The 17,773-nt window shown below is 39.2% G+C and overlaps 1 protein-coding gene and 1 long non-coding RNA gene across 6 annotated transcripts in view; one reads left to right on the top strand and one right to left on the bottom strand.

Annotated features, from left to right (window-relative positions):
• MTA1-like (metastasis associated 1-like) overlaps positions 1-17,773 on the bottom strand; it is an 81,075-nt gene that overhangs the window by 24,518 nt on the left and 38,784 nt on the right. For 3 of the 5 annotated variants that reach the window (XR_010949013.1, XM_067761757.1, XM_067761758.1), the window contains exon 3: positions 6,502-6,609. The exons of the other annotated variants lie outside the window; for them this stretch is intronic. Coding sequence is in view for 2 of the 3 variants with exons in the window: in XM_067761757.1 (XP_067617858.1) it covers positions 6,502-6,609 (108 nt within the window). In the remaining variant the exon portion in view is untranslated. The remainder of the gene's footprint in view (positions 1-6,501; positions 6,610-17,773) is intronic. 5 annotated transcript variants of the gene reach the window in all.
• LOC137237711 (uncharacterized) lies at positions 12,924-14,074 on the top strand. The gene is made up of 3 exons (XR_010949014.1): positions 12,924-12,979; positions 13,038-13,533; positions 13,718-14,074. It is a non-coding gene; the product is annotated as an uncharacterized lncRNA (long non-coding RNA).

The following is a 17,773-nucleotide window of genomic DNA, read 5'->3' as shown; positions in this document are numbered from 1 at the left end:
GTTACAGTATTTTTCCACTATTAGGTTTTAAACCTTTGCTATGAAATGCAATTTGTCACTAGTGTGGGATCTGAATCCCACTATGTAGGTGGGTGGCTTAGGCGCTTGCTGTCGTTAATTGCGCTGTATATAGACAGAGGCTTCCCCGCGCTGGGTCGCAAAAAGGCGCTCTTGCTTCAAACTGATTGATAAGCTTAAGTGAGGTGACACAGAAACTAGTATAAATTTGTTGTACCCAGAGCAAAAAGAAGACGTAGTCGCAATGCCCGAAATGTGGTTTACGCACTTAAGAGGTCAGATTTTAAAAAGCACTATTCTCCTTAAAAGAGTATAGAGATTTTGGTCCACTTTCTGGAGGTGGCATTTTAGTTGTATTTCAATCAGTTCAGATTTTTACAGCTCTGTACATGTTTTATGCCGACTCTGAACGGCATCTGCAAGGCAGATGAGTTTTCGCTGAGAAGCTTTTCATGGCAGAAATACACTCGGACTGTTCGCAAAATCACTGCCGAGGGGCCACACCGCTTAGAAACACTTTTTCTAATGCAAAAATGTTTTTTTCTGAATTTCCGTTTTTGCTTTGCCCGTGGCGTGAACCAAGGATCTGCGGTGTGATAGACGGAACACGCTACCACCACACCACGTCGACCGCCAATATTTGAATAAAAATGCCCCATAAAAAATTTCCCAAAACATATTTTCTCAAGCTGGCAATGCATTTTCATCATTTGACAAATTGTATCACTGACAACTAACAAATACGTCAATGTGAAATTACATTTCCACAATTACCCAGTCTTACAATTATCGTTTGTTATCCACAAACGATAGGCATCTGCTTTGTCACCATTTATTTCCAGGATACACCGCACAATTTAGGGATGTGCTCAACCTTTTCTTTGACCTTCCGCAAAAGAATCTTTGAAAAATTTATGCTTACGTTAGAATAGGGAAAGAGGCTGCTTTATCCTTGTGGCAGACCAAGGGAAAACATTATTGCCAACTTTTCAACGAAGAAACCAGCTTCAGCTACTTCGTTAAGTATGCTTTATTGTAAACTTCCTCAAACTAATCAGGGTTGGATAGCCTATTGGTATTTTGTTTCCTTTTTACGACGTAGGGGGGAATTGTTGTTGGTGGTACTTTTCCCTAACTCAAACACAAACAAATATGACCTCCACCAATATTTCTTGTATCGTGATTTGCAACACTTTCTGTAATAGTCCCTAAAAAATTATCAGGCATAGTTTTTTATCGAAATTGACAAGCATAACTAAGCAAAACTCACATGGCCGGAATGGAAAGAGAAGAGATCGCGAGAGCTTCTCACCCTCCGTAAGAGGGATCTTTCCTTAGTTGTAGGTCTTCTCACTGGTCATGTTTGTATTGGACCGCATGCGGAAAGGATTGGTGCTCCATTTAATGATTATTGTAGAAGCTGCGGCAACGAAGAAAAGCCTGAAACTGTTAGGCATCTACTCTGTGAATGTCCAGCGCTTGGTAGAAGAAGGCAACGTTTTATGGGCAAGATGTTTCTCGTAGATCTGACTGATATAGCTGAGGTCAATACACGACGCTTAGTTAGCTTCACAAACTCAACGAAGTGGTTTGATTAGGAGAGTAGGAACAAATCCGTGTGGTTTCACAATGGGCCTATAAAGGCCTAAGTGTGCCGCTCCGATGTGGACGGCAGCCACTTGAACGTAACCTAACCTAACTGGGCAGCTTCTTTTATTAACATTTATTTCTTTCCAACATGAAAAAGGATAATATCCCATAAATACATATGATCATGTTGATATAATAGTAACAGCGGAAGTATTAAAAACAAATACTGTAAAAATCCGAACAAATGTTACTAAGCTTTCAAAAGCGCGCCTAAAAATCATATCCACACCATTAGGAATAAACTACATACAGAGTGTATGTGCCTACATGGTGATCAAAAGGAATATAAACAAAAAAAGGCAACTCTTAGAGACCAATTGTACAGCGAACAACGGAACATTCATATGGCGTAGCAGCTAAAAGGCTTGCACTGATATGAATGTTGGAGATTCGAGTTCAACGCTCAGCTCCCGAAAAGCTAGCTGATGAAGAAGTGAAATTCAGAAACATGTCCTAGTAACTATCGCCGTTTGTAAACTTACAATTTTTCTCTAATATCAATTACGATAATATCCCATTTTTAACTTGCATGTTCTATCGTAATTTTTTTTTATCAACACTTTAATCAAACAGGTAATAATATGTGATTAGTCATTTATGTTCTGTGGATGATTGCTATTGTCAAATTTGATTTGGAGACAACCCGGTTTCAGCGTTGTCCATCTTCAGTGACATTTTTCGTTCGGTAATGACGTCGAAACTGGTATGTCTCCAATCCAAATTTGGCAAGGAATGACGAAAAACGGTTATACAATTATTTCTAGAGTTTTAATGTTTCTTTAACTTTAAAAAATTTCCGTTATGATTTTCTGGACTCAGAGTTGCCAAAGTGTATTTTGGAAAATGTCAAAAAATGTTTATGTTTATGTACAAAACTTTAAAAATCTATAGAATTAGTTTTCCTTATTTAATACTAAAACAAAAAATTAAATTCAACTGAACACTATTGTGCTAATTGATCATAATCCATTAAGACTGTGAGTGTGTATGTACGATTTTAATAATAAGTTAACCGTAAAGAAATAATCAAGCATAGTATCTACTTTGTAAATATTTGCTACATGAAACAAACGAAAACGAAATATGAGCGCAACCACAGCACATCGACGAAAAGAACTAATTTAAAATTCGTTCTACATCAAATAAACTACAAACCAAAATTTAAATAAGAAATGTAGCTACTAGGAAAAAAGCAAACAATTTAATGTAGAGCAATTATTTATTTTTGCTTTTATAAACATATGTACACTCAATCATGTGTGAGGGCCCACTCTATCAAAAGTATAAAAATAAAAAAAAGGTTTCTTTAAGAATTCATGAGCTTAACACCGGCTTATAATAATTGAATATTCAATTATTATGTTTTTCTAAGAGAAACTGAAAAGGAAAAAACATTTACTAGCATATTGCGATGGTACCATTTCGGAAAACGCCACGAATTCATCGTCAGGCAATTTCGTAATGTTATCAAAGGTTTTACCGAGATTCGAACCGCGAATCACACGGTGAAACTGTAGTTACCTTAACCACTAGTGTGATTCGCGGTTCGAATCTCGGTAAAACCTTTGATAACATTACGAAATTGTCTGATGATGAATTCGTGCCGGTTTCCGAAATGGTACCATCGCAATATGCCAGTAAATGTTTCTTTCTTTCTCTTCAGTTTCTAGAGAAAAACATAATACTTGAATATTCAATTATTATAAGCCGGTGTTAAGCTCATGAATTCTTAAATAATAAGTATAAATTGAACACACCATTAAACAAACAAACATAAAAAAAGGTTTCGTTTTTTTTTCTTTTAGAAGTTTGTGAAAGTCCTAGGTAGGGTAAATGCAATCCAGGGAATAATGCAGAAGAGCCAGCAGACAACACTTACACTTCGATGACGGAGCGGGTAGTGTCGAGCTTCGTGACTGACACCAACATCGAATAGGCAGTGAAGACTTATGGAAAGTTTAAATCGCCGGACCCAGATGGTATATTCTCTTCAATGCTACAAATCGCGAGTAGAGCGATCGTGGGATGGCTTAAAACAATATTCGACGAGGGCATAAGACTGAATCATTTCTGCTCAAAACCTTTGAGGAGCTGATAGATGTGCATTAAAGGGGCTGTGTAGCGCAACCCTTTCAGATTGCCAGCGCAATATATAGCTTCTAAAAACCCAATTTTCAGCCTCACCTATCCGTGGCCAATCCTGTTTCACTAACATACGAGGCTTTGGCAACCCCAAGCTCTTCATGGAACTAGGGGGTGGGGAGGGAGGGATGGCCTGAAGATTTAATGTGGCCATATAAATCGTTTCCGAAATGGTCGGGCTAGCACCTTAATGGTGCTGTGTTACCGGAGCGTACCGGATCTGTATCCGGCAAAGGACCATCACATCGATAACACTCCCCAAAGCCTTCGGGGATAAACCTTATCGCTACAACGACAACAATAATAGCTGATAGATGTGTATATAAAGTCGAACATGGATTAAAAACTGTTCTCCAAAATACATCATGCGTACAACAAAAGCAAGTCGGTAGACACGGCCCTGCATAGGGTGGCGATAAACATAGAGTAAGCCTTAGAATAAGATTACTCCTTAGGCGTCTTCTTAGACATTTCCGGGACTTTCAACAATGTATCTTAACAGGCGATTATGGAGGGTCTTAAGTACATCTAGCCGTAACCAGATGGATCGGTTGCATGCTTAGGTGCAGGAAGATTACTTTACAATGGGGGTTGTATCAGGCCACGAAATCAGTGGACAGGGGCACGCCGAAGGGCGGGGTGTTATCACCTCTGTTGTCGACGGCGATTCGATGAGGGACCCATCAAACTAACGGCGTACGCAGATGACGTTGTAATTATCTCAGTTAGCTCTTTGGTGGATCCGGCACTTCGCAATAAGCATACCTGGGTATCTAATGTCGAGTTGCCGCCAACGCGGAGAAGACGGTTATAGTCTTTTTTACTATGTAAGAGGTACAAGGTTCCAAATTGGACCCGGCCTAAGCTCCTGCAGGGGAAACCTGGCACAAAATATCTGGGAGTCTTTCAAGACAGTGCAAGCTCTACGTGGAGAAGAAGGTGAAGAAGGCCTCGGCGGCACTTTATGCAGGTAAAAAAATGCTGTGATGGGTGTATATCCCACATACCACCCTTTCCCTCATTGGATATTTACAGCGATTGTAAAGCCCATACTTTACTATGGAGTTCTCGTTTGGTGGACGGCTACCTAAAAAAGGATGTACGTCAAAAAATTTGAGAGGCCTACATATCACGTCATAGTAGTATGGTAGCTTCCAACAGAGGTGAAAGACTGTGACGAGAAGCTAAAAGGTCAGATGAAGCGATACACGTATGTACCAATGATTCTGAAGTTACGAAAGCGGTAGGGTCTGCGGTCGCAGTTCGGGAAATAAACAAATCCTACAGCCGTCAGATTAGTAGTAGAAACTCTGGAGGAAAATAGCTTAAACTTAAGCAACCACTTGAAAGATTTGGGATAGGGAGAAATATACATCTATATTAGATCCTTGGGCATATAGGAATACACGGAAATAAAAAAAGCGGATGAGCCAACTAATCAGGGCGCCTTACTCGAAGCTTGTACCGTAGACGTTACAATGAGAGGAAACTAACGAGCACGTTTTGTGCTCGTGACCTGCGCTCACAAGGCTAAGACTGCAGCAGGAGTGCATCAGATCTAGAAGCAGCAAGTAGCATAGGTCCTAGGAAGCTTCTAGTATTTGGAGTTATTTTTCCTGTTTTCTGATAGGTTTTTTCAGTTTGGTCGTTGAACAAACCTTTGGTAATACTATGAACTCATTTAGTCTATGTGAGGTCTCACGGATCAGCCAATTCAAACTAACCTAGAATGGAAAATAAATATAAAAGAGGCTGTGAAAAAATTTTTTTTAAAAATCAATGCTAGTTTTGAGACTCAAAACCTGTACTTAAGTCAGTCTAAACTGAGTGGGCTACAGACCGACCTGCTTATTAAAGACTTCTTAAATTTAGAAGTTTTCATGACGACTTTTCAAAACCTCTCAATATTCTCGAATTTTTACGAAAACGTTTTCGAAGTTGCTTTAAAAAGTTTCGTTGTATCTTAAAGTTAATTAATTAATAAAATTAATGAAAATAAAGAGAAGAAAATAATTAATCAAATTTTTGCAAATAATTATTTATTATAATTGTTGTTCTTTTGCGAGTAGGTTTAAGTGCTCCTTTTTTTCAAAACCCATATTATGTTTTACTGCAAACGAATTTAAATTTCAATTTTTTTGGTATTTTTTAAATATATAATTTTTTTTTAATTGTCATAGCAGAAATTAAACAATTAAAAAATTTTAATTTGTATAAGGAACTGAGCTCAATAAGGACTTTAATGTAGAAAAATTTACTAATTACTTCATTAGCAGTCTGTGCAAAATTGGTATAACGCTTTCATAGTTAATGAACAATAATTCACAAGTTTCGCAATGAATTTAAAATTTTTTATAAAAAGGTACGAAGTAACTATTGGCTGGGAATAAAGAACAACAGCGAAACCCGAACTAAAAACCAAAAGTCCTAAAATAACTCTACAAACATTTGAAGCAAATTAAAAAAAAAAAAAATCTATAATTTAAGTAAGCAAAAATATCAAAATTAGTTATTTTGCCATGCTTTCATTATTTTTGGATTGCTGTGAGTGTTTACATAGTTTTTTTTTTTTTTGGAATCTTTAAAATAGTTATTATGTATTTTCAACTGTAATTGGATAAAACAATTTTCTACAAATTCTAAGACATAAAACTACTGTGAATGAATTTAATTGAATTGATTAATCGGTACCTATCGAAGGATCTAATACTGCTTGTGCGGCTTGCTCTTCGCCTACTGGTGTTCTAAGCCATATTTTCTTCAGCTTCGTAGCCAGTGGAGAATCTTCAGCGGTTGCCACTGTGTTCAATAAGCATAAGGATAAGGTTTAAAGTGTAGTGAATTTGTTTATTACATAACTACTAATTAATGATAATGTGTAAGGTTTATTTTCTTACTAATTTATATACATACATACATACTCATACATATATTGATTACTTATTTAAATATATAACGAAAAAACATTTGGTCTTATATTCAAACCAAATAGAGACTTATCTGTTTCTCGAACCTACATGCGTAAACTTATTCTTGTTGTTTATTTGCAAAACTTTAAAATGATGTCTGAAACGTTAATTTCGATTTTCACACCAGACCATTACCAAAACCCACATCTCCGGGTTTATGGCCGAGTCATAAACATCTTATTCATATAGATGCGTTCAGCACAATCTTATGCATGCCAGTAACGTCGCCACAATCACGCAAGATGCTGCGTTTGTAAATATAAAGGAACTTCAGACTTAGCAATTGCAGCTTATTTCACCTTGCCCATTCATGTATAAAATTTCGTGAAGCACTGTTATAAACATTTTCAATATATAAGAAAAATACTTGCTAGCATATTTTGTATCCTATTCAATTGTTAACATGCAGTTTTTAACTGTGAAAAATTTTAGAAAACTACCAACAACTGGGAAAAATAATTTCACATAAAAAGTGTGGAAGCACCCTTAGACAAAGCAAATGTCGAATTCTTGTTCCTATAGTTTTCTTGGAAGTTAGTTACTTTTTCATGTCAGTTGGCGCCAGTGTCGTTCGATCTGCCGTTCTCCATGAAAATACGTGCAATCTACTCATCATGCATAAGATTGCGTTAAACGCATTACTTAATTACTTAATTGGCGCTTAACCGTTTAAACTGTTAGGGCAGTCCAAATTCGCGCCAGTCGCTTCTTCGTTGTGCTAACTGGCGCCAATTGGTTACATCAAGAAAATTTAAATCGTTTCCCACCTGAACGGAGTGGGCGGCCTCCCCTTTTCCTGCTTCCATAGGCGGATACTGATATAAATACTTTCTTAGCCATAGCATCATCTTTCATTCGCATAATATAAAATAAATCAATACCGTGGCTACGTTTTAGGCTTCCCTCCGTTTTTGAGGGCCAAGTATAGCGGGGACAGTAAATTAAACCAAATTTTTTATAAATACTATACAAAGAAATGTGTTTTAAAAAGTCCCATCAGATAGGCTAGGTCGGGCACGAGCGCAGAACGTACTCGATCGTTTCCTCCTCCAAACCGCACTTCCTACATCTTCTATCACTGACCAAGCCTAACTTAAAGGAATGTGACGCCAGAAGGCAGTGTCCAGTCAGAATACCCGTCGTGAGTCTACAGTCCTCTCTTTTTAATGATAGAAGCAACTTTGTTAGTCTAAGGTTGTAAGGCCTACACATAATCTTCGACACTTTACAGCCGCGCGCTTGAACCCACGCCTTTCCCACTTGGTCATGTGCACCTCTCGCCTTCGCTTAATCTTGCCAAGTCTAATTGGGACGTCTACGGAACAAGCTTCAAGGGATGCGCCATTTTTAGCTAGTTCATCTGCCCTCCCTCTCCCTTTCCCGATTCTCTCCAGCGACTGCTTATACTCTAACACGCATTAAGATGCTGTGCTATGCGAGATTATTGCCTTAATTGCTTGACTGTTGCGAGTTAACACGGTTGCAGCTCAAGCTATTCTTTTCCAGAGTTTCTACTGCTTTGGTTACGGCTAATATTTCCGCTTGGAAAGCGCTAGAGTAATCCGACAGCCTGTAGAATCTGTTTATAGATAAGTGCCGTATTTTTTTTAAACTGAAAGGGATCCAAATACCAGCCTTTGATATATAATCTCATTAAAGTGCGAAATGACTTATAGATACCATAGGCCTCTTCAAGTTGTGCACACCTTGTTAAAGGACGACAAATGTAGAGTATTTGATCAATATTTTTTGCGTTGGCAAGACTTTTCAACTCAGAGTTAATTTAAAAATTTGGTCATATTGTATGAGTTTAACCCCTCGACAGAGGACCAGTCAAACTCACGGCGTATGCAGTTTACGTTTCAGTCATCATAAGCGGCAGATTTTTACCAACAATCAGCTATTTGATTGATGAGGCGCTTCGGGATGTACATGGAGGAGTAAGGTTGCAAAAAAAGCACATCAAACAAGTAAGGATGCTTAAGTTCGGGTGTAACCGAACCGTTGGAGTTGAATGTTGACATAATTTACTTTTATACTGTAAATATATTCAGTTTTTGTTAAAATTTGACTTAAAAAATTTTTTTTTTTTTAAAGTGGGCGTGTTCGTCATCCGATTTTGCTAATTTGTATTTAGCACACATATAGTAATAGGAGTAATGTGCCTGCCAAATTTCATCATGATATCTTCAACGACTGCCAAATTACAGCTTGCAAAACTTTTAAATTACCTTCTTTTAAAAGTGGGCGGTGCCACACCCATTTTCCAAAATTTTTACTAATTTTCTATTCTGCGTCATAAGGTCAACTCACCTACCAAGTTTGATCGCTTTGTCCGTCTTTGGTAATGAACTATCGGACTTTTTCGGTTTTTCGAAATTTTCGATATCGAAAAAGTGGGCGTGGTTATAGTCCGATTTCGTTCATTTTAAATAGCGATCTGAGATGAGTGCCCAGGAACTTTCATACCAAATTTCATTAAGATACCTCAAAATTTACTCAAGTTATCGTGTTTACGGACAGACGGACGGACGGACGGACATGGCTTAATGAATTTCTTTTTTTGCCCAGATCATTTTGATATATACAAGTCTATATCTATTTCGATTAGTTTATGCCGTTACGGGGTTGGTTGGTTGGTTGCTGTGCTGCCCGGCTATGGAGCCGGGCCCAAGTAGCGCTCTAGGCGCCATTTTGATGCACTTTCTCCTGGAACCAATTATGTGTTGGCTGATGTACCGTGCGTGTTGCTTTACTCAAACCACTTGGTTAAAACTATAAACTTACTTATGTCCTTGATGCGGCAGTTTGACACCGCCCTTAAGTCGGGAAACACATAGTTACCTAGAGTTCGGGACCGAAAGTTCGCGAGGGCTGGGCACTCGCAGAGGAAGTGGGTAACCGATTCCTCGGCACCCTCCTGTCTACAGCTCCTACACCTCTCATCGTAGGGGATACCCATTCCACTCGCGTGCGGGCCAAACGGCCAGTGCCCTGTAATAGTGGCCGTGATTCTGTGTATTTCCTGCCTAGACCTATTTAGTAGATCATCGGTTCTTTTCTGGTTGTACTCTGGCCAGATTAGTTTGGTGGTTTTACAGGTGTCCGTAGAGTACCAATCACGGACCCCGTTACGGGGTACCGTTATGCGAACAAAATTAATATACTCTTTGAGCTCTGCTCATCAGCTGGGTATAAAAATATCTTGGAATCATACTAGATAGTAAGTTGTCGTGGAAACTCTATGTGGAAGAGAAAGCGAAAAAAACCTCCCTGGCAGTGAATGCATGCAAGAGGATGCTAGGTTGCACATGGGACCTATCGTCTACCCTCTGACATTGGGTATTTACCGCAATCACCCCGCCCATACTTTAAAATGGGGTCCTAGTTTGGTGGACACAGCCACACAAAAAAGTGCGTTTATCGAAAAAGTTGAGGAAGTTTGCAGATTATCAAAGATTAGCGGGAGCCCTGAAAACTACCCTGACAGCAGCATTGTATGCCATTCTGCACATCCCACCTGCAGGCCTAATGGCCAGAAATATAGTGCTAGCAAATGCAAGCAGGCTTAAGGCCTCGGTATGCACGTGTATACCGATGGTTCCAAATTAACGGAAGAGGTCGGGTCTGCTGTTTCGTGTGTCGATCCAAAAAATATTAGATCCTGCATGCTCCCAGAGCACTGTAGTGTCTTCCAGGCGGAAATTGTAGCCGTGAAGAATGCAGCAAAAGTTCTGGAGGAAGCGTGCTTCAGCTGCAGTCTCGTCAATGTATTCATTGGTATCCAGGTGGTGATCAAGGCAATAATCTCAACAAGTTCTTAATCCAGAAGTGTCCTGGAATGCAAAGAAGCATTGGAGAGACTTCGCTCAGGCCGGACCATACATCTATGCTGGGTTCCCGGTCATAAAGGGATAGAAGGTAACGAAAAGGCGACGCTAGATGCCCCAATCCGTTTGAGAGATCCATCAAACCTGAAGGATGTGGACAGAGGCGAGGGGCTGTAAGGTTCAAATCCTGCGACGTTGGACTCACAAAGTTGCTCATATCTCTAAAAGGAAAATACTTAAGGCTAACGATGCGCGTACTAACTGGGCACTGGCTTCTGCTTGCTAGGGGCGTCAGAGTGCCTAGATCTCGAGGCAGAAAGATTTATTCTATAACATATGTTCTTGTGCCTAATTTTTAGCTATACTGGTAGGTATTCTGGTGACACTATGGACTGCTTCAGTCTATGTTAGATCCTCACGGACCGGCTAGTTCAACCTAACCTAACCCCTCATGAGAAACTAGCTTATAGTCAAAAATATAGCTTTCCGCCCTGCAAGTGGGCCGGGATGAATCACATTAATTAGAGTACCTGAAAAATTCGTGGATGAGATGAGATTCAGGTGCACCATTTTCTGTTTCTTGGATCTCAAGTAGAATAAACAAGTTACGGTAGCGCTTTCAAAATTATTCGCGGTCTCCCGCCCTACCACAATTCCATTCCATGCGTTTTTAACAAAAACAAAATCAGACATTCAAATTAAAAAGTAATTGTTCCATCAAAGAGTTCACGCATTTCTGTGAAATATATAAACCGTTATCGCTATAACGATACATCTACGAACTATTGTTCATTTCGATTTCCTTAAAGATATGCTACAAAAGCAAGCCTTAAAAATATTGTATGTGAGTGTGGGTTTATGAATTTAATAAACAGAACAAATAAATAAATAAGTAGAGTTGGAGGACAAACGGAAATGGATTACCACCAACAGAACCTACGAATATTACGAACGATAGCCGAAAAAAGAGGAAGCGCAATGTGATGCAATGCCATGTCGTTGAATCGAACTGCTGAACTGAATGGGGTGGATAGGACAAAAAGTGAATTGTGGGATGAGATTTTTAAAAAGTGTGTGGTGTTTTGCAGCGCCGTGTAGCAAAGATGTCTGGAGTTGTCGGGTAATAACGGTAGTGAGTATGGATGACGACAGTGCTAATGGTAAAGGCGATAAAGGTGGTAGAAGGGAAGAAGAAAACCCTACGCACATATACATACATACATATGCACATACAATCCCAAATAGAAAATGTGAATGCATGATGGGCGCGAAATGGGGCCGCCATCTACTTGTATAATGTTGATATGTATGTTTGTATGTATGTATGTAAAGTATAGATTTGAGTAAGTATGCATGTAACATTGTGTATGTAGAGTAGAGCATTGTAGACTGTTGTGCACTGTGCTACTACGTGGTACTGTACCACTGAGTTGACGACCAGAAACGCGTTTTGTGGCATTTACCACCCCCTCGCATGCGGCTGCTCAACCGTTGCTCTTCTTCATGGCTTGGTGACGTGTTTTTAAGCAATCAAACGATTGAAAAGAAATGTATACGTTGTGTGTGCATAAGTTGTATGTAGGAGTATAAATCTGAAATTTTTTGATTAGTTTTAATGCAAAACATCCGATTTGACAGAAAAAAAATTCCTTCATTTGTACTAAATAATGAAAGATTTAGAGCCAATTTGAGATGGAAATTATTACATAAATTTTTTTAAGTAGGTCTATACTTATGTATGTATATCGAACAATTCAAAACTATTTGTAATCAGCTGTTGCACCTGAACCATATTTATTCTCTGACCTTACCACATTTATCTATTTCTCGTCCTAATCTCTCTCTGTAACTTCTTCCTTTTCTGTCCCTCTCTCCTTCCCACGCTCACTCTCTATACGTACATCTATCCAACACAGGTCTCTTAAGCTATCCCAACCTTTTCAGTCCAATCAAAAAACGAAACCGTACTAAATTGAACAATATTTAATGCTAATTTAATACGGATTATTAAATTTATTACACTTGTTTTTTAAAAAATATCGAGGGTGGGGCTAGCTTAAACTTAAGCCCGTATAAAATTAGCATTAAATGTTGTGCAATTTAGTACTGTCTCGTTGTTTGATTGGGATGTCAGCAAATTGTTTTTGAATCTTATTCAACACATTTTTATTTAGTTATACTGTCATAGAATGGGATTCAAGATCCCTACCACATTCAAATAAAGTGCCCACACAGCCATGTTGCCCAACAATATGATGGCGATGTCCCGTTCAAAGCGACATCAAAATTTATAAAAAAGTTCTTTCAATTCGAAAAAAAGTTTTGCTAAGCGTGGTCGCTCTCGGAAGTCGGTTAGCAAACACTCAGAAAGTATTTAATTTTATAACATTTTTTTTTTAATGTTATCACGGCCTTTGTTTGCCTTCAGAATTCACTTGTATCTACACTGATCAATAAGGCTCTAAGGGATGTAGCTTCGTGCAGTTTGGTGGATTGCATAGATATGGTAAAATTTTGACCGCATTGCTTTCGAACCCTTTTTTCCCAATTTGGAGTGACAAGACATACAACGTTCTGATTAGCAAAACACAGAGACAACATGCTACATCGCTGATATAAAAGTACCTATTTAATTGAGCCAGTAGGGTTTGGGTTTGGCTATTCTGTCCATGCGAAAATGGCTGTTCTTCTGACAAAGTTTTGACTGACTATGCCCACGCTGGCTTTCCGCTATTCTTTTTACAGTTTTTGAACTTGAGTGAAACCTTAGTCAATACGGTTCGTGGGAGTATAAGTAGGTAGTTTGTTGTCGAAGCGGAATGTATATTTTGAAATAATTTGTAATAAATTGCATCAAATGTGTACTCTCTAATTCTAGAGCGACATAGGAGGCCAGTAAAGGGGTACCAGGTGAATATATGTTTGTAAGTATGTATCTATGTATTTGATTTCGCTCGATGCTGCACATATTTGTGACCTGTACAGCCAGACTCACATTTTTAATCTGTACGTTTGTATGCATGTCTTTAGTATGTGCCTCATTCAGAGTCAGAAATATTCGTGTGGTCTAAGAAAAAAATTAAAACAATTATGACTGCGTTTTTGTAGTTATCTAATGGAATCGTTAAAAGCGAGCGCAACTCGAAGAGTGAGTGTACCGAGAGTTGAAAGGGAAAGCGGGCGCCTTTACAATAAAAAAAATCAGAGGCAGAAAGACGTCAATGCGAGGAGCTTGAGCTGCCAACCACAAGGAATAACGTCCTCAAATTTTACCAAGAACTTTGGCGACAGATGGAAGGTCTTAAGTCCGAACAAAAACGGCGACCTTGTCACGGATGTTCAGAGTACTTCGATTATGGAGGGAACACATCTCTGCATCCTAAATGGTGATATACCGCCCAAGGATGATGAAACAGATCCCGCCATCGATGATGATGGAATAAATGCTCCCTACCCGATTATGACGAGGCCGGAATTGTAATAGAAAGTTTAAATAAAATAATTCAAAAAAAAATAAGTTAAACGGTTTTATTGAAAACAATACTTACATGAAATAATAATAATACTAAAAGCTAGAAAATAATTAGGTAGGTCCTAGGTTCTAGTCATCACACTCCTCATCAATCTAGGGCCTTGATCAAATATTGATAGTCATAAGTAAGATCAACTGAGTCTTAATCAGGTTATTCTACACCTCAAATTTTTAGAAATTTCACGCGCCCAACGATTTTTTTCAATATCTCGATCCTTGCGCCACCTAGCGGCAATTTTTCATAGGTCGCTTTCTATTCATGTAGTTATGTATTATATGTTCCAAATATGTGCCAAATCGGACCACAAATACGATTTTTTGAAATATTTCCATCCATGCGCCATCTATCGGAGTTTTCATCCTCAGCGTGCTTTGCACACAGAGTATATTAACTTTGATTGGATAACGGCTGGTTGTACAGTTATAAAGGAATCGAGATAGATATAGACTTCCATATATCAAAATCATCAGTATCGAAAAAAAATTTGATTCAGCCATGCCCGTCCATCCGTCTGTTCGTTAACACGATAACTTGAGTAAATATTGAGATATCTTCACCAAATTTGGTACACGAACTTATCTGGACCCAGAATAGAAATATTTATTGAAAATGAGCGAAATCGGATGATAACCACGGTTAAGGCCACGTCCACTTTTATACAAAAGATTTTAATATCTTTGTAAAAAAGAGCTTTGTATCAATGGTATTTCATTTCCCAAGTGGATTTATAACAATAAATAGGAAAAACTTCAAATTTAAAAAAATGGGCGTGGCACCACCCCTTTTATGACTGAGCAATGTTCTATGTTTCGGGAGCCATAACTCGAAGAAAAATTAACGGAGATCGTAATAAAATTGGGTACACATATTTTCCTTATAGCAGGAAACATTTCTAGAGAAAATGGATGAGAACGGTTAAAGACCACGGCAACTTAGATATAAAACAAGTTTAAACGGGTCGTAGACTAGAATATAAGCTATAACTTAGCAAAAAATAGTTTTGAATCAATGATATTTCACTTATCAAGTTTAATTGTAAGAGGAAATGGGGAGACATTTTTTTAAACGGGCAGTGCCACGTGTTATGTAGAAGTCATTTATCTGAAATGCACAATTGAAGCTCACGCTGAGTATATAATATTCGGTTACACCCGAACTTACGACACCTTTACTTGTTTTATATGGCTCTGCCTGGGACTTGAACGCAGGACCTTCACTTTAATATTTCTTTTGGATTTTTACCATAAGCAAACGTTGAATGGGCAAATTAATTTGAGGAATTTTAGGGCCTTCGGCAATTAAACCAATTGTTCGCAACATAATACGCACCCTAATGTATGTAGATACGTATGTATTTATAAATGCGTGGTACGAATGTTATGCACCAAAAATTTGTATGATCTGAGGGTTGTTGAAGTGGACCAAGCCAAGTGTACTCGGTTAGATTTTGTTGCTTCAATTTAGCTAAGCATATACATACCAACACTACTAGCCAGACATGTACCCGTGCGTCCTTTTGATAACGAGTGTGGGTGGGTTTTAACTACGCGCTTTTGCCTGATATTTGTTCATTTGTATATATGTATTAATCTCCTCCAAAATGCAATACATATTTGAACACAGAGCAACTAACTGATTGTGATATGCGGTTTTGTAAATATGTATGAATGATTTTATTTAAAGTAGGCACCCATTATCTATTGGGGAAAATTAAAAGTAAATGCAATGTCATCATAAATCTCTATAAATCTCTCTAACCACCTCGTCGAGTTTTCCGACTCATAGTAAAGCACGCCAGCCAACTCTTTTTAGCGATAAAATCTCCAATAAGGCCCTCTCCTCCATGTTGCGGAATCCGGGTATTGATAGAAATACCTTCTGGGCCGCAGTCTTTATACATTCGCTTATCATGTTTGAGTCAAAGAAGCACCTCAGCTGTTATTTGGTACACTTATATTCCGTTGACATCACGGACAGGGCCACACGTTTTGTTCTCTAATACTAAGTGAGTGATTGCACATTATGTTGGTTTATAGTGCGTGTAGTTTGTTCCGCGAGAGGCCTTTACTCCTCAATTACCTACTCACTCCGAAGTGGCACTTGTTGGCAAAAATAATTATGTTGTTGTTGCTTAACCGTGCTTCGCCCCATTCAATAGGCGCGGCCACTAACGGGAATCCACGGAAGCTTTCAGTTTCAACAGAGCTGGACCATAAGGGTGCTGCAGTTATAGGCGTTGGTTCCACATAACAATTGAAAAGATAGTGGGCGCCATGTGGGTACACATCGCATGCAGGGCATGCTATTAGCATTGTTACCAAATAGCAAGGTCCTTTCCAGTTTCGAAAAGGTACCGACACCTTCCTTTGATGACAGTAAATACTGCGACTTATCATCTTTACCCCTAAAACTTTATCCAGGGAAAACAGGTAGAACTAACGGCATGGTTATTAGGGCTCATGGTATCAATATCAGCGGGTTAAAGAAGTCACGCGAGTCAACTTGTCTGAATTTCCCTTTGTCTGGCCTAAGAGTGTTTGCCTCAGAGTGCTCATTTCGATTGGTATTGTCCGTCGTCGTTTGGCAAGCCGTAACAGCTGGATTTTAGACATAATTGGATATAGGCAGTTCATTTTCGAGGTTTTAAAATATGTTTTGAGGTTGACAAGTAGACAAGTCGATTTTGTTATCATAAGTGTTCTCCAAGATTTGACATATTGTGAAGATCTGTTGGAAAGTAGACTAACAGGTTCTGAAACCGTACATTGATTGTCTGCTTTAATCTTTCGCACTATATGCTAGATAAAACTTACTGGCTGATTCCGCGTTAGGTTAGATTTGGTTAAGTGGGCGTGCATGGGTGATACCCACTCTTCCACTCGGAGACATTTTTGTCCATTGGGAGTGCCCTCAGTAAGTACAAAGTGGCGGCAAATTCGGTTGGCCCCATTACCTCCTAGTTGCCCTCAAAGAACCATTTGCTTTCCCTGATGAACCCAAGAAGAAGCGAGACGACCACCTTCCCAACCTCTGCCAGGTGGTCGAAGAAGCGTGAGCCCAGAAATCTGAGCCTTCTTCTTTGAAGCGCCGGGCATTGGCAGAGAAAGTGGTAGATCGACTCCCCTTCCTCCTCATCCTGACAGCTTCTGCAGAGGGAGCTTGTTGGTATTCGCCGCCGTCGAAGCATTGGTGCGATAGCACAATGACCTGTGAAGTACCCTCACCGCAGATATTTTGAGTTTGAGAAGGAAGCTGGTGCCCTTCCTATCCAAGCATGGCCATAAGGACCTTGAGACTTCACAGTCAAGCCAAGCCATCTCATACGCGAGTTCATCATTCCCTTCAATGCCGCTGTGCCCAGGGACCCAGCAAAGGGAGACATTGAGATGACTTAATAGAAGCCAGAGAGGCTCTACACCTCTCCGCACGATGTCCGATTTTATCATGTTGGACTCTAACGCCCTTAAGGCGGGTTGGCTGTCAACAAAGATTGTTACGTCGGTGTTGAAGCCGCGCTATTTTGGAGAAACTTTGCCGCTCTGTCTGTGGCATAGACCTCGGCTTGGAATACACTGCTTCCGCTGTAATCTCCCGTAAAACGACTTTGCTATTGTAATGGATTGGGTAGAGC

This window comes from Eurosta solidaginis, chromosome 1, assembly GCF_040869045.1.
Source record: "Eurosta solidaginis isolate ZX-2024a chromosome 1, ASM4086904v1, whole genome shotgun sequence".
In the NCBI taxonomy this organism is placed as follows: domain Eukaryota; kingdom Metazoa; phylum Arthropoda; class Insecta; order Diptera; family Tephritidae; genus Eurosta; species Eurosta solidaginis.
The sequence above is the reverse complement of the archived record's forward strand: the minus strand, read 5'-3'. Positions and strand labels throughout refer to the sequence as shown.